Raw genomic sequence first — 18,093 nt, 5'->3', positions numbered from 1 at the left:
TATCAGGGGGAATTTGTACTACGTGTGAGTGTGTGATTTTGAGAGAGAAAACTAAAACTAAAACTAGAATAAAGAAAATGCATAGAGGACAGCCATTACATCTATTATGTTTTATGAAATATGTGTAATTAATGTTTTGGTGAGAACATAAATCTCCAACAAACTGTTCTGCCTCATACACACAGATCATAACACTCCTGCTGCATGTCTCTGCAGGAATGTCTTCCCAAAATCTGAATCCTGCCCTACTTGAGACTATGATGTCAGTCGGGTTACACATATCATTACATTTACCCTCCTACACACCACAGTAAGAGGCACAGTCTGTATAACTCATCAATATTATGCAAAAATGTTTGCATTCTGATGTAATTTTCAGTTTCAAATCTGTGCTTCTGTTTTGCTCTCAAGTGCAACAGGATATATTAAGAAAAGCGGAACAGAAAGATGAATTTCTGCTTATATGCACATAAAGATTGTTAATACAGAGTTCAGTAAGCTGACACAGCAACTTTTAACTGTTGGAAAATTTAACTGGCGTTTTTTTTTACTGACAGCCTGCTGATGTGTCCTTGAGTGAGACGCTGAGTGTCTGTGTGACCCTGATCTCTGACCTCATTGTGGGGAGAAAAAAAGGGAATATTCCTTAAAATGGTGTTAATAAAGTTTCACAGTCATTCATTACAGGATGGAAAAAAGACTCATGATGTTCTGTGAAAGTTCTGCCAAAACTCATATTTAGTGCAATTACATATGTTCAAGGTCTACATTAATTAAAGTCTAAACTAATTGTATCTATCTACTAGCTGCAACCATTAATCGATGAGTCGATCATCAACGACATTTTCTGGTTCCAGCTTCTCATATGTGACGATTTTCTGTTTTTCTTTGTCATAAGTGTCGGTGAATTGAGTATCTTAAGATTTTGGACTGTTAGTCTGACAAAACAAGCAAATTGAAGACACCGATGTGGCCTCTAAGAAATTGTGAATGCCATTTTTTCACTATTTTTTTTTAAATTTAATACTTAATGATTAATCAATTATCAAGAAAATGTGATGGAAATAATCATTTACTGCAGCCGTAATCTACTTATCTATCTATTTATCTATCTATGGAGTGTATCACAAACTTTGTTGTACAGTCTGTCACAGAAGAGGCGAGAAAAGAAAAGTTTGTTGGAATTTCAGAAACACAAAAACAAGTGTAAGTTTGGAAAAGCAGAAAGGAAATGAACACGGTGAAAGAATGAGAAGCAAAACCTTATTCCACCTTATTATTAATATCATATATCATTATTAACTGTTTAACAAGAAAGCCTTAAACCCATAAATAATATGAATGTCTTTTATACCAAAGGTTCTTTTTTGCACTCTGATGTAATACTTTTATTATATGTTGTGTAATAAAATATTGTGAAAGTCAGACACCCAGACAGTGACACACTGAAGATCTTTTCCAGGCATTATGAGCATTAATTTAATCTTAATTTGCTTCATTAACAAAAGAGTATCACCAGGAGAAAATATATAGGCCAATAATGACGAATGAGAGGATATGTAACAGTGACCCCGCACTCACGCAGCTGAAGGACATGCTGTTACATGCTATTAATGGAGCTCTCGGTAACATGGTGACTGTGTGAACTTGTTATAAACTTAACCACTCCCGTGTAAGAAGACACGGTTATTAATGGTGGAGGAAGGATGAAGGGGTGGAGAGGAGACGGCCTAATGTCACACACATAGAGCCTACTCTCGCGCGGAGAGATAGAGGACAAAAACGTGACTAGGCAGCCTAAGAGCTGTTATGCAACCGCTGACCTACTAACACATATTTCTAGAAAGGGAGCCGGAGAAACTGGAGCAAAGTGTCCGGCAGCGCGCAACACACAGGCAGCCCGAGCCAAGAGACAGAAACAGCATCAAGCCGACCGGCTGACTCAACCACAACACGACAGGAAAAGGAGCACAACTTTTTTTCTCTCGTTTTTTTGGGAGGTTTCATCTAAAGGGACAAGGAAGGAGGACACGGGAGCGAGACAGCTTTTGTGTCGGGGAAGCCTGAATCTTCTCCTCCAGGACATGGAAAGGTATGTTTTGACTGCCGCTTTTTTTGCCTCTTGTTTCATGTTGCCTGTCTATTAGTTTCCGCTCGGTGTGTTTTTAATGCTAGAGGGATTTTCGTGTGTGTGTGTGAGTGCGTGTTGAGATGAGGACATGATGCTTATGGCCGGTTATTGTTCACATGGCGACTCTCGAGCTCCGCCGGCAGATCCCGCGCGCCCGTCCGTGACTTTGAGACGTGTGCTGCTGTTTTTGTCCGACAAAGCACGAAGCTAATATGCTCGCATTGCTGCGGTTTTTTCGTCCCGTTATTGATACGAAACATATAATGGGAATAGGAAAACGTGGTTGGCCGTGTCCCACATTACGTGTTCAATGTCAAGGCGAGGTAATTTCCCTCATGGTGTTTTCCAGGGAATGGGGGCAGCTGCTGTCTGCTTAATGCAGACACAGTGCACTAACAGCTGCTGCACGTGGCGTGCTGCTGTTTGTATGTGCAACTTGTTTTTTTTTATGTAGGTCATCATATCTTGTTCATATCTGTGTAGCAGCCTGGCTGATGCAAATATTAGACTGGAATAAAGTATGGATACTACTTCATTTAAAGGTTATTAATTATGGCATATTTTCAATAAAACTGTCTGAAATCCATGTCAGAGTGAATGTTATGGAAACATAAATAGAAGTTATATGCAAAAAAATACAATTATATAATTTTATAATTAAAAAATTAGGGGGAAAACTTGAGTGTATGCTAAAATAATCTATAAATGAGTCATTTTTATAATTTAACTGCCCTTGCGCCAGATGTGCACATCATTTAGTTGCCTCTGTTTTTAGGTGACATCATCATCACATAGTAGATGTTCAAGTTGAAAAGGAGCAAACAAAAAAAACCCTCAAAATGTCTGATTCCCATTAAAAGTGAGTCACTAGTTGATTTGTTTTATTTTTTTACTTGTAAGGTGTGTTAAGTAAAGCACAGAGCTTTGCTTTCAGAGAGTTGGAGGGTATGACATAACCAGCACACAGCAGGGAGAAGCAATAAACAGCAGCTCTCTCCTGGGACACAGAGGCCTGTAATTGATTCTCGTTCACACCCCTGCGCTCTCTTCTCATCATTCAGACGCAGACTAACAGCAAATCCTAATTTCTAAAGCAGAGAGATGTTTAGCACAAAGTCTGCATGAACCTGCCTATTGAATAAAAACGAGTGGAAGTTGCACTTTGGAAATGCTTTCATAAATGATGTAATACAGCTGCTCAGTGTCTGTGAGCTATGTTTAACTCATCTTCCTCCTCAAAGATGAGAACAGAAAAATGAGAAACGATCGAGGCAAAACCAGTATAACAACCTTTCTTGTTAGGTACAAAGCTCGCCTCCACAGCTCCCGGCGAGGCTGTGGCGTGACTTTGTTGTGAAATTAGAATAACAAATGAACAACCAGGATGTGATGCAATGCATGGAAACCCCTGTCTGGCGAGGCAGGCAGAGTTCTGGTGAGCTCTTAGTCCGCCTGCTGCCAGCTGGTCTGGTTTCAGAGCCGTCTGCATTGCTCTGTCCCAGCCAGCTTTCTGAATATAGGTCAGACCTGTATCTGGGTGAGGAGACACATGAGGTATAGGGGGCAAGTCGTGGACTACTTTGACCACTCTGTCCTCTGTCCGTCACTCTTAGGAATACAAGACCACAGATTCATGCAGACTTTATTAACTTTAATGGCTGTTAATCTATTCATTTGTTTCTTAACTTTTGCTAATGTTCCTTTATGAATCTGCACAGCACTTATCTACTGACTGTAAGTAGCTAAAGCCTTGTAAGTAAAGATACATACCTGTCTCTGCGGTATCCATATATAATAAATATTAATTGCAGATGTTGCAGGGAATCAGATCTAAGTGAAAAAGATGTAGGTCACATGCTGTTGTATGACTAATTACAAAAACATTTGCAGGGAGTTTAAAACTGTAAACAGGATATTATAAATGTATAAATTCTAGTTTCTCAACACTTTAATCTGAAAGTTTTAGTATTCTTCCACGAATCATTTGTACAGGTCGGAATGTTTTCAGTCACATATTACTCAGAGGAAGTGTTAAATGGCACGCACTGGTATAGGACTCTCTAAGTGACCTGGAATGTCTGGATTCCTGTCTCCTAGTTTTGTTTTCGTGACACAAAGCCGCAGGGCGAAATGGAGGCTCCTAGCTCGGGCCCCTCCACGTGTGTGGTGTTGGATCACTTAAAAGATGGAGGAGGGGGAAAGAGGATGCCGTGTGTTTTACTCACACTTGCCTCAGAGGGGGTCAGAGGTGAAGCATTCCTTCCCGGGCAGCAAGTGCCTGGGAACAGATTCACAGCTACATTTTCCTCAGACTTAAACACAGAGAGCAAACTGCCCACAGTAGCTGCAGTGAATCATTCGTTTTAATGGGGAATAATCCTGTCACACAATGTGCCATTTCCATCATCTCCTTTTAGGTTGAAGTATTTTGTAGCTGTTAGTCTTGGCTTTTATTCAGAGCACGGCATGCACAGAGAGGGCAGTGAAAGGAGAGATTGCAGGGCAGTAACCTGTAGCTTCTGCTGCTATGTAATATGCATGTGTTACACAAGCTTTGCACCGCAACAAGAGAAATTCAGAGCACGTACGTTACGAGCAACAACAGCAGCCCCTCCCCATGCAGTCCTGAGAGAGAGAGAGAGGCTGTTATGTGTGAATTTGGCTGCAGAGATGGGCGTGTGCTCTGACGTCAATGCCGTCTCCCGATCTCTCACTACCGTTTTTTCATCTGCTTCGGATGCATATTTTTATATACGCAGCATAGGTGTCGTAGGGGTTTCTGGAGCGTACAGGAATTAATGTTGCATGAAAATCACGGGGGGTGGGGGGGAGCTTTTGTAATCTGATTTTTAGGCTGGTGACGTGTCCACATTTGTCTGTTTTATTCCTCCCGCTGCAGGAGAAATCTCATTTCCACCAACTGAATTCCTCCCGTCACCCCATACCTCTTCTGCTTCCTCCCTCCCTCACCTCTTTCTGTTGCTCTATTTTTAGAGTGCACTCTAATACTCTGTTTCTCTCTCCTGCCCTCCCTCCCTTGCAGTCCCACTGACCTATTTTATGGCGCACCGTCAAAGACAGGAGGAGTGTTTACTGCTTAGCGTCGTTTCTAGGTCAGTGGGACAGCGCAGACGTATGCATGCTTCCTTCCCGCCCGCCTTTGTTTCACGCCCCCCCCCCTCCCTGCCCGCCCCTCCCCTCCAAGTCTTTATGAAAATTATTCAGGGCTGGGGAGAGAGAGAAGGGGGGGGGGGGCTGACCCTACATTTTTCCACATCTGTTGGTGGTTGTGTCCTAATCCCTTTCTGTTCAGCGTAGCTTTACTCTAGTTCTTTGAAAAAAGGGGGACAAACAAGAGATCGCAAAAAAACCTAGTTTTGCCAGTGAAGGGAAAATTCAATTTGAAGAACAGCCTGCAGCATGCCTAGACTTAGTCCCTGAGTTACGACAGAACATGCGCGAGTAAATAAATGGTTAATTATTTACAGCGTTAGTTAAGCTGTTTCAAGGTCACTGTTTGTGTTTTTTTTTAAATTTGAGATTATGTAACAGGGCCATTGTCTCCAGGGGAAGCAGAGAAATGCGGTAACCAGTCTGGAGAAGACTAGGCTCACTAGATTAAATAGTTATGTGGCATTGGCTCGCTGGTGCGAATTAGGCTAATATAAGTGGTTTATAATGTAAGTGGTTTTTGATACGGGGACAATACACTGCAGCACAGTGAAAGAAGGTCACTGTGAGTCAGTTTCATTCAACCGGAGCACTTTTGTTCTATTCCTTTTGGGATTGGATTGTGCTTTTTTTTGCCCTTTCGCCGTCGCAGTCAGCAAACAACAGTCGGTGGAGCTTCTTTGTTCAGGTCTGCTTTCGCTGCTCGCGCCATGTCTGGTCTCATTTTCCAGGCTTTACTATACAGAGAGAACATGAGATGGATTACATGAGTGGGGATCAGGAGCTGCTTGTTGTATCATCAGCGGCAACCCCAAATTCCTTTGCATTGTTCCCTTCCAGACTTCACCTTTGCAGTTTTCAAAGAGGGAAACACCTATAGGACACACCTTAACTGATGCTTAATATATACATTTTTGTTTCTGAGTCAAAAACAAGCAGAAAACGTTCAGCGGGAATTCTGTTTTTGCATAACATGAATTCTTAACATTATTCTTGTACTAAGCTATTATTTTTGTACTTGTGCTCCTACTCTGCATTTCAATTATTGCATTGATTCAAGAATAAAAAATTGGCTGAACTGTGGTAAAACTGAACAGATTGAAATTGAATTCCTTTAGACAACTTAATGTCCATTAAACTGTAATTGTGCTTCAATGATTTCGGTGTTTGGATTTGGGCACCTTAAAAAATAGCAGAAATTGGAGCAATAAAAGACAAATAAAAACATCACAGATGATAAAACTTTCTATTTGTGTTGAATTTCAGTGTTGCAAAATGAAAATTGACACCATAAGAGTCATTGTTAACCGCAGGCACAGTGACCTAGATATTACATTGTGTTTGTGATGCTGTCATGTTTTAACAGACTCCAGAGCACAGTGTAATGACGTGTTATTAATTACTGCATATCAACTGTGTAATGCTGTGCAGTGAGAGAACCAGAAGAATCTGGCCTAAAACGAGAGCAGATCTAGTTATTACATAACGTGGGACTGCCGTCAACATCCGCACTGCCTTCAGTATTATTGTTAACTTTATGGAGCAAGACATTTTGGGTGGGCAAGACTTCCTGTTGAGCTACGATGTTGACACTGTATAAGGAAGCTCAGTAGCTTGCAGTGTTGTGTAATACAGACAGTGTGACGACTACCAGAGAAACCGAGACTTTGCCACTGTGACGGAGACACACATACAGTACACACATAGGCAGCCTGACACCGATGTTATCAGCTGTCAGATGTGTCACTAACTTTGATGACTCCCACAGGCCCATCTCAGCCAATAACATTTTCTGCGTTCTCCACTGTCTTTGTAGACCCTCATGATAACTTTTGAAAGACTAAATGTTCAGATATTATAATTACACATAATTCGTTTCAACTCACACCATACTAAATGTATCACAGAGTATGTGTGATGATACGTCAGACTTGTCAACCACAAATAGTTTGAGGCGCTCTGCACAGCTGCCTCTTTGTACCCTCCCTGCGTTCCTCAGCCATTTATCTGTCAGTCTCTGCAGAGCTGGCACCAGGTCAGCCTGCCTCAGTCCTCGTTATCTGACTATGACAGCGCTCTGTCTTACACAACAGCTCTGCAGTAGCGGCACACAGCCACAGAACTGTCTGTTCACCTCTGTTCTGATCCACCCTCCTCCTCCTCCTCCTCCTCCCCCTCCTTCTCCTCCTCCCTGTAAAGTCAAGGAAACAAAGACATGAAAGACAAACATTGTGTAACTTTGGGGCTTATGTCATAGACAGAAGTTGTCATTGGCAGAAGTTGTGTTGTGATAAACTGATAGCATATTGATCTCAAGCCTTACAGGTGATACCAAGTGGACTTCACCTTTGTACAGCACTTTATAAATCTAATTTGACCTGACTGAAATGTGAATATATGCCACAATGAGCCACAGTGTTTTTTTATAACTAATCTAACTCTCTCTCTCCCTCTCTCTCTCTCTGTCTCCATAACCCAGTTAGTGGTCAGCAAACAGCAGCACTGAAGCTGGATCCTCAGGGAGCCCCGAAGTAAACGGACTGACCTACATCCTCTGTAAGACACAGAAAAGCAGGGCAGCAGCCTGACAGGCATCACAGCTCTCCTGAAGATTGAGGAAGACGCCGAGAAACTCAAAATCAACTCCAGCGAGACTCTGGAGACTGCTTTGAACTATTTGCCAAGACAGCTGAAAGACTCTTTTCTCAAAATACAAACTTGTTTCTTTTTTTTCAGTTCTTCGTTCAGAAGACTAGTTTAATAAAACTTTTAAAAAAGTTCTATTCTATTAATACTGTAGCACTTTGAGTTTCACTAAGAAAAGTGCTGTATAAATTAATGTATTAGTATTTATTATTATTAGTATGTCTGAGGTTTTTGTGGAGTTCCATCTCTTTTTAATCTTCTTGGCTAATTTGGACACTTGAACATTTTGATTTTGAAAAATAAGTAACAGAAATCAATGAGGCTGTCTCTTAGAGGAGCACAAATACCTCATCCAGAAGTTTTTGCTGATCCCGCAACATAGGTCAAACTCCGTTGTAATAGAGCGGTTGGCTTATATTGTTATACATCTTTTCCCTTCCCCCCCTTTGCCCTTTGCCAGAATTACACTCTGGCTCCCAGCTGGGAAAAAATGGAGAGTCTGAGTATACACCTCCCATCCACCAGCAACAAAAACGCCATGGAAGTGGACAGTTTTTCTCCCTACAATGGGAGTATCCCATCCCCTTCAGAAGGTGGAGCACGGATCAGCCGCCAGGCTAAAGGTCCCAAGGCCTCTGTGGCGTCCCGTCGCAAGCGGGAGTTCATCTCTGATGAGAAAAAAGATGATTCCTACTGGGAAAAACGGCGGAAGAACAATGAAGCGGCCAAGCGCTCAAGGGAAAAGCGTCGCCTCAATGACATGGTGCTAGAGAACCGGGTCATGGCACTGAATGAGGAGAACGTTCGTCTAAAAACGGAACTCCTTCAGCTCAAGTTGCGCTTTGGCCTCATCAGCACAGCCTCCTACATGGAGAAAAGTCAGCAGATCTCCAGCAGTGCTGCTAGTGGTAACACTAGTAGCAATGGGAGCAGCAACGGCACCCCCAACAGTAATGCCTACCTCTCAAGCAGCGGCTACTCCAGTGCATCCCAGGTGATGCTGAATTCTGACTCCTCTGAGACTGAACAGTCGAGCCGTGGTGAGCACCACAGCACGCTCCACAAGTACTCCCCGAGGGGCTCCGTCTCTGACATGTCTGACGGTTCCTCCAGAGACAGCCCTGAACCAATGGGCTACAGCATAAAGAAGGAGCCCTCAAGTATGGAGATGGCCAGACTGGAAAGCAGCGGGATTCCCAGTGGCATTGTTAATGTGATGCCCAATGGGGTTAACCATGGCAACCACACTGCTCTGGTTTCTCCTCACCAGCAGAGCTCCTCATTGGCTGATGGTGCCATGGACTACCAGCACCACCAACAGCAGTGTCACATGGAGGCCTCCAGCCCACCTCCTCAGGCCACCTCTGCACAGAGGAGCGTCATCTTGTACCGCTCCAGCAGTGGCTGTTACCCCATGGAGAGCCAGAGGCCAGAGGACCAGCAATCCCAGCAGAGCAGACTGCAACAGCATGGCCAGCACACCTTGACCTCCAAGTTCTCTGACTGCTCAGTGACTATCAGAGAGGTTGCTGAGAAGCTAGAAAGGACAAAGACCATGGACTCACCGCAGTATGAATACACCAATGGTCATGCTGAGTCAGCAGAGGAGCTGCAACACAGGTACAATCCCAACGCCCAGCAGCAACATGAGAACCATAATGGACTTTACAGCTACCAGAGTCAGGAGAGCAGTCATCATCATGCTGAAAGCCACCAGAACCCCTTTGCCCCTGATCTGATCCACAGCACTGAGGAGGGCAAGTCCTCCTTCCCACAGCACAACGGCTACCTCAACACACTGGACGAAGAGCCCCCGGTGCTCACCTACGAGGGAGGCCCCCGGGCTGACGGTTTCTACCAGGAGAATTCCTCTGCTAAAGACACCTCATCCAGCGATGGCGACCCCCGTAGCTCTGACAAGGAGGGCTCCACAGATGACGAGTCCCCCTCCTCGTCCTCCTCAGACATCAGCAGCTACCACCAGAAGCCGGCGGGGGCTATCGGTTTGCACGGTGAGTGCCAAGCTGAGGTCAAAGGCACTGCCCTGCCCCACAAGCTCCGCCTAAAGTACAGAGCTCTTTCAAATGGGGCAGCTAGATCACAGGTGGAGGGACCGGTCAGCATCTCCATGTCCCCCTCCCCCACCTTGCCCCAACACCCTTACTTGGCTCTCCCCAACAACCCTCACAACAGCCAGGCCAACGGGGAGAGCAAGGAGGAGAATGAGACTGAGTATGCGGACGAGGTCAAACCTCAGATGAATGAGAGGGCGGAGGCGAAAAAGGAGGGAGGAAAAAAGGGATCCAGCAGCGGGAGGGGTGGACGCAATAAGAGGCGAGATTAAGGACAAATAAGAGCAGCTTAAGCAACTCTTTGTCACCTCTCTGTTGTCTACAGCAGACAGGCAACTACAACTACGGTCACATCGCCACCCTACAGAACAGTAAAGAAGCAAGTGGTCTGTGTGAGGTGTAGATAGGATGTGATTTCACCATCGAGTTTCACTGTGTCACCTTTTCCCCTTTCCCTTTATTCTCTCCTACCTCCCACACATCCCTCCGATTAAAATGATACATCACTTAAAGAGTGAGGGAACAGAATGAAACTCTCTGGAGCTAGAGTCTGGGATATTCCTCTCGTGGGAAATTCAAACATTGTTCAATTATTCATCATTGTAAACTGCCTTGGTGGCTGGCCAGCGTATATACGCTTATTGTGGCATTACGGGAACATTTCTTTGACCAAAGAATACACATCCTTCCTTAGTGTCTCCCTTTTTTGGCGCAGTTACATTCTTCCTCCCTCTGAAAACATCTGTGCGATTTAATCCTCCACTCTCTTTACCATCTGCACAAAAGTCCTTTTCACTTCTGAAGCACTTAGATTGTATATTACTGTGACATATAAATTTGCATATATGGAGTATATATTTTAAGAAGAAAAATGTGGCAAAAACAACAAAAAACAATGGGATACAGAAGTCGTAGATTTAAAGGTGATCAGTTTGTTCTTGTTGAGACACCTTGTACAGTCCCTCTTTGTCTAGAAAATGCCTCAAAGATTTTCTTTCAACTGAAAGTATGAGCCACAACTTGTAAAAAAAAAAAAAAAAAAAAAATTTAAAACAAAGGTACACTTTTTTCAGATGTATGGATCATTTCCTCGTTCAGGTGATCCAAGCTCTTCATCACTGAAAACTGTTAAAACAGTCAAGGCCAGTTCTGAGCATATCAGTCAAGGCTATGCAGTCACACATTGCTGTTGGCAAAACCTGACAAGCACAAGGTGAGCCTCATTTGCCAGCCCTTTGACAAAATCAACACATCTGTATTTTCCAGACAAAAGTTGTCTGTCTAATAAATGAAATGGCTCTCTAGTCGCAACCAGCAAAGCTGCTCTCTCTTCATAAGGTGCCTCTTTATTGTGTTGTCCCTCGTCCCCACATAGACCAATGTCTTAACGATCCCACTCACCTCCGCACTGAGTTGTTTTAGCTACAGTAGCTGCAGTAGATCATACAGTCTGTACAAGTTTAACTGTTTCACTTCCTGGTGCCTGCCTCTGGCCACTATGTATAAATGTAAAGTTGTCTCTCTATCTCTTGTATACTGCTGTCATTATTTTATTATTATTTTATTAATATTGTTATTTTCTATTATATTGGATTATTATTTTGGCTATTATTATATGTATTTTTCTGTCATCCTGTTGTGTCATTTTGCTCTGTGCTCTTCCTGGTTGTGCTGTGTATTTACCCATGCTACCCTATGCCCAGTTACCATTTGTACTCTGTGTTACTGTATAACCTTTGTTGTTCGCCAAAAGGCTTTATGAAAATGGAAGAAAAAAAAAAACTGATTAAGGCTTGTCCAGAAGTGATTCTGTATTGCTATACTTCACGTGGATATGCAAAATGGTTACAAAAAAAATACTCATTTTTAATTGTGAAAGATTGAAAGTGGGGAAAAAATAAAAAGGTTGTTGAATTTATGGATGTCTCTTTTAAACTTTATGTGTTGTTCTTTTCTTGAAAGTGACACACGTATACCCACACACACACACACACACACACACACACACACATAGACTGATCCAGACCAGTCTGTCTCTAACAAAAGATCAACTAGCTGATTCACAGCTCACACCAGTCAGACAGCAACATCCCAGTCTGCCAGTACAGCTCAGTGTGAGCCGACATAGCCAGAATAACTTCACTGTTTCACCACGTCATCACTTCACATTTCCTACTGGCATGAAACATCAGAACAACACGCAGACTGTGTGGCACGGCAGCACTGGAGCAAATCTGTGGGCTAAACTTAACCTCAGCCTGAATATTCATGTCATATATTTATATTTAACAGTCATAAATACACATAAATATAATTTGAACTCCAAAGTACACCTCATATTTTATAAAAAAGCCGTCTGCTCAGACGCAAGAGTATATTCAATTGGTTGAATATTAAACTTTTCACTTTACTGAACTCCTGACAATAAGGTTGAGTAATTGGCTCAAATAGAAATGGACTGAATGAATAAAACATGACATAAATAGTCAATAATAGCTTCGATTAACTGCTTGTGAGCAGGGCAAAACAAGTCATAGAGGGAATTTAAAGAGCTCTAAACATGGCAATAAAATACATTATAACTATCAGTTATAGACAAGCAATATAGTTACAATGCATACATGTTTAATATAGAAAATAATCTTGTAAAATTTTTTAGGGTCTTTAAACTCATTGTCTTGGTTTTATAAATGGCAACTTTACAGATTTGGTTCACTCACATAAACCTTGTTTCCATTCACATTTTGTCATTTGGCAGATGCTTTTATCCAAAGTGAGACAAAACAATCAAGTGTTAGAGCCGTGGTACAAATTCTCAAGTAGCTGACCAGGTATAAGTGTGATGAGAAGGAGCGCTAAACAGAAGGTTTTGTTTTTTATATTATATAAAGTAAGAAACAAGTGGAAGTAGACAAGTCCATAAGAAATTCCATAAGCAACAAGAAAGAAGTGTAATAATCAATAAAGTGCTAAAAAAGGTTAAGGGGCTCAGCAACAAAGCTTTAATTAATGAAAGGCACGAGAAAAAGGGGGAGTTTTTCAATGTATTTTAAATGCATCAGGAAGTTGATGCAAACTCTAATAATATGAACAAACTCGTCACTTTTACAGTGACTCAACTAGAAGAGAAAAAAAAGCAGTTCCACATAAGCAAAGTACTAAGAAAAGTTATAACTGTTTACTTTCCATTTAGCCCAGAATTGCTCAATGCTATGAACCAATAAATCACAAATCACCGAATGTATCAGCCCGAAACAAGCAAAAACAAGTTACACAACTGTCTTGGGAGAAAACTGCGTCAGACTGCACTGAGTGCAGCTTCATCCATCTGACCCAACCGTTAATGGAACAATAGCTAACGGGAACAACAAGCTGGCATGAGCTGAGTGTGCCACTGACAAGGGTTACATAAGAGCCTTTACAGGAAAGAGAGCCTATCTGATACAGAGGTGTTGCAATTTCAGGGAAACGCCCAAACTTCTCTAGAATCTCAGGAAAGAAGCACTGGTCTGAAAATATCAACAAAGGCGGTTTTATGAGAAGAATGCTTCACATTTTGAGATTTTGTGACGTAGATTAAATGCCTCCACCGCACTAACTTTCCTGTGTGCAAAAGCAGAAGCTGCATGTCAGTGGATGGAGGACGGATGTGTGCAGCTGACCACAGATCATACCTGCTGCTTTCTGCTATTAATATGAAACCGTAAAGTCTTGTCACTTCTGCCCTCCATGCTACCCATCAGCCAGCCATGTGACAAGGTGACATTCCTGAGAAAACCACAGTGCTTTATTATAGTGCACCATCCACTCCTCATTTTCTCTCCTACACCTTTTCCCCTTCACTCCCTCCTCCCTCTCACAGTATCTCCTTTTCTCTTGTTTTCTCTCTCACCCCACGCCCCCTTTCCTTTTTTTCCAACCCATCTTTCTGAGCTGTAAGAGCTGCTTTGTATTGTGCGGAGGCTTGTGAAAACGGGCCATGAGAGTAAAAGTAGGTCAGTGAGGAGGGATAGGAGAGGATGAGGGAGAGAGAGGAGGGGGTGAGGAGAGAGAGAGGGGTTATTGAGAGTGAAGGGCTGGGAGCAAGAGGGAGAGAGGGAGGGTTACGTCATATTGCCTCTACAGTGTAAACTTGAGCAAACTACTCAGAAAGAAGCTCTATCTTGCTGCTGCCTGAGGGAGCAGGTCAGTAGCACACACACACACACACACACACACACACACACACACACACACACACACACACACACACACACACACACACACACACACACTAGGGTTACACTAATGCATCAGTTTACATCTAGCTGACATTTATTAAAAATTACACTCACAAAGCTCCATGACATTTTCACATGATTATAGATGATCATTTCTAATGGAATGTGGGTGGTGCGCAGAAATGTATACCTCCGAGGATAATTGTAAATATCCACTTCAATTAATGTCACTCAAAAGATCCCAGGTAGAGTTACATGAGAGTGACTCGTGATAGTAGCAGCTGACAGCTTCCCTTAGATAACAAACTGTGGAAATTTTGGTTTGACCTCATTTGAAAGTTTGGTCTCATTTTTTCTCTCACACACCTTCATTATACTGACCCACCACCTGTCCCTCAGGTGGGTGCACAGCGGCAGTGAAGATATGACCCAGGAATTTCCTACAATGTGTTCCTACAAAGTTCATGTAAGCTGGTAGGTCATAGCGAGTGATATATTTGTGTGTGTGTGTCTGTGAGAGAGAGAAAGATAGAGAGAGAGAGAGCAAGAGAGAGAGAGAGAGAGAGAGAGAGAGAGAGAGAGGTTGGGGGGGGTGCTGCCTGCAGTGATCAACAGCCCGGCTGGTTATGTAACCAGGATGCTGCAGTATGTAGGTCAGCAGCACAGGGAGGGGCAGGGATGGGGTAAGGAGGATGAAGCCAGGGAGTGTTTGTGTGTGCATGTGTGTGTGTGTGTGCGTTCACACGTCTGTATTTCAGGTTTGAGTCACTGGAGCTGTTTGTGCAGTTTTTATCATGCTGAGCTGATGTCAAATACCATCACTCACTGCAGAAATTTCTGCTGAAAGAGCGTTTAATTCACACACTGACGGGAGAAAATCATCACAAGCTTGAACCTGTTGTACAAGGGAGTCAGACTGATCTACCTTTAAACATTAACTTGGTGTATATAGAGTTGATATTTGTTTTTTACAATCTGATCCTCAGAAACTTTGAAACTTATATTGACATGGTTTTGTGAAAAGTGGAAAGAAAAGATTTGGTGATCATATCAAACAACCAGCATGCACTGAAAGGCCAGTAAAGGTCTGGATTTGATCCAGATCAGTCAGGACATATTGTGCCGTGTTTGTTGTGAAAATAAATCCAAATGCTGCTAACCATGATGACAAATAGTTTTCAGTATAACACCTGATATTATGTTGTTTTTTAGACACATGAATAACGGACACTGGGAAGTTATCTAGTTGAAGAATAACTCTGGAATGCAGTTAATCAATTATTAAACACTTTCCAGCACGGCTGGACATGGCGAATGATCAAGAGTCTCAAGTTCCCTCAAGGAGTTACATAAGAGCAATTAATAAACTTCAGGTGGTGTCCTCTGAATTTCATTTATTTGCAGTGTTTTATTATTTGTAGATTATGATAATTAATAATTTAAATGAATATATGGTCTTAGTGTGCTGTTGCCTGACTGCAAGTTCTGATGTTTTTTACATTTTCAAAGCCATAAATCCGTGTGAGGAATAAAAGTGGATACAGTACTGCTGGTCAGTGTGATATTAGTACAAATAGTAAATAATATATATTTTATTTCCAGTGCAAGAAATGGGGCTCAGATTTGAAACACGCCAGCAGGAAACCTGAGAGAGAAAACAAAGAGAGAGAGAAAAACGACTCCTCTGTTGAACATGTTTGGTTGGCTGCAGTTCAGGAGAGAGTTATGCTGCCTGCCATGACCCATTCAATCCCTGCTGCCTCTGTCCTACACAGCACTGTAAAATAGGTCAGCATGTGTGTGTGTGTGTGCACTGCTACAGATGTGTAACAATGATTTGAGGACTGCTAACTTCAGTCACACACACACATATACAATACCGATGCATTCAGAGCGCGATGTAAAAATAGGCCACAAGAAAGTTGTGCACTTTGGAAATGAAAGTAGGCCAGTAGGAATAACTCTGTGTGTGTGTGTGTGTGAGAGAGAGAGAGTGAGTGAGAGTGAGAGAGAGAGAAAGAGTGAGAGAGAGAGATGAATCAGCTCTCTGTTATGCAATGCTAAACCGCCCTTGGGTCCCATTACCATATCTTGTGCTCCTGTGCTAGGAAGTAGCCTGGTGGTGTGTGTGTGTGTGTGTGTTTGTCCAAATGAAAGGTGTGGATAACGATACACCTTTTGGCATGTCTGACTGTAGCGATCCATTATCTGCCTGTTGAATTTGTCACCTGGATGTTCACTTGTTTTCAAACTTTTGCTTCACAACAGCTTTTTGAAAAGTGTTCTTGGGGCTTTGCTTTTGTTTTTCTAGTTACCTTCACAGGATCCCTCAAGGAAGCTTTTAGAAATCATCTCGTCCACTTTTAGTCAGAAACAAATCATTCATGATTAGCCTATAGTAAATATTTAGAGATGAACTAAGACATTCTTTAGGGATTCAAGTATTAATTATCAGGCAATACTTCATTAATCTAAGTAAAGTGTCTACAGTCATGTTCAGCTTTGTGCGTTAAGCTGAGTGCTAATGTAAGCGCAGTAATTCACAGGTATAACGTTTACCATGCTCACCATCTTACTTTAGAGTGTTAACATGCTAACATTTACAAATCATCACTAAACACAAAGTACAGCTGAGGCTGATTGGAATATATTGTTAGTTTTGCAAGTATTTTCTCATAAATCAAACGGAAATTTTAACCTGCAATCGAACCAAAGGCATCATTGACTTAAACACACCTGGCAGCTGAAAGTCTCTCTTTATTTTGCATTTTAAAGGTTTATTGCACTTAAGTTATCAAACGCTTTAATGATAATGAGCATGTTGTAGAGTAACATAAAACTTACTCTAAAGTATTACTGGAGTTCCTTATAAATGCAGGTGGCCTCCTGCCTCTCTGTGTTCAGTTATGTTTATTGATCTCCAGTGATGTTTATGGAACACGGGGGAGTAACTTGTATTTGAAACCGCACTTGAGCTAATGTCTTCAAGATCCATTAGTGCTCCACTGATGTCAGTAAAATATTTTTACCGTACACAAACACGTCACAATTATGAATCATTTTACATGGAAACAGAAACTTTCATGTCTGGACTAAATCGTTCATGGTTGCATTACATATCTGTCCTAAAATTCCTGAGTAATTGTGTTCAGTAATGTGAAACTGAAGTTACTGTAAGCTCTCCTGGCTGAATACAAGTGAAATACTTTTATGAAGCACAGTGGAAAAACAAATACCTGTAAAGACCAGTACTGGTGTCTGTTTGCTAATCACTGTGGAGATGTTGATAAAAGCATAAAGTTAGAGAAGGATTTTTTTTAACTGTGGGAAAACTGAGGATTTGTTTGTATAAAATAGTCTCAGTAGCATGAAAGCGATGGCGTAGCTCAAAGGATGTCAGTCTGTCTGTCAGTTGGTACAATTTGTCCCAGACTGAAATATCTAAACAACTATTGGATGGATTGATGAAATTTTGTATAAACATTCATGGTCCCCAGAGGATCATAATTCTACTGACTTTGATAATCATTTCACTTTTTCTCAAGTGCCACCATCAGGTTGACAGTTTTGGTTTTTAATGAAATAAAACAACAGTCAGGAGCCCAATTGAACACTGACACACGTTTTTTGTTTTTTTTTGCTGTAATCATTCCTCCTGCTCATACTGACCATTAGAAGATCCCTTCATATACATTCACAATGTAAGTGATGGGGACCAAAATCCGCAGTCCTCCTTTTGACCAAATTAATCAAATCAACTCAATATCTTTCAAAGTTACAGTATTTTTAGTGCCAAATTCCCTCTTTTTGTTATGATCCTTTCACTGCAGCTGAACAGGAAAACACTGTCGCG

The 18,093-nt window shown here is 42.0% G+C and overlaps 1 protein-coding gene across 1 annotated transcript; it reads left to right on the top strand.

Annotated features, from left to right (window-relative positions):
* The first annotated feature begins 1,607 nt into the window (after window positions 1–1,607).
* nfil3-5 (nuclear factor, interleukin 3 regulated, member 5) lies at window positions 1,608–11,938 on the top strand. The gene is made up of 2 exons (XM_042394028.1): window positions 1,608–2,092; window positions 7,782–11,938. Exon 2 carries the CDS (start codon window positions 8,439–8,441, stop codon window positions 10,290–10,292), a length of 1,854 nt encoding a protein of 617 aa, XP_042249962.1. The 5' UTR covers window positions 1,608–2,092; window positions 7,782–8,438; the 3' UTR covers window positions 10,293–11,938.
* The last annotated feature ends 6,155 nt before the right edge of the window (window positions 11,939–18,093 follow it).

Source organism: Thunnus maccoyii, chromosome 2, assembly GCF_910596095.1.
Source record: "Thunnus maccoyii chromosome 2, fThuMac1.1, whole genome shotgun sequence".
In the NCBI taxonomy this organism is placed as follows: domain Eukaryota; kingdom Metazoa; phylum Chordata; class Actinopteri; order Scombriformes; family Scombridae; genus Thunnus; species Thunnus maccoyii.
This window is presented reverse-complemented; position numbering and strand designations above follow the sequence as displayed.

What these genes read in the sequence shown, in the direction of transcription:
- nfil3-5 (XM_042394028.1), top strand. Translation starts at nt 8,439, where the DNA reads ATGGAGAGTCTGAGTATACACCTCCCATCCACCAGCAACAAAAACGCC.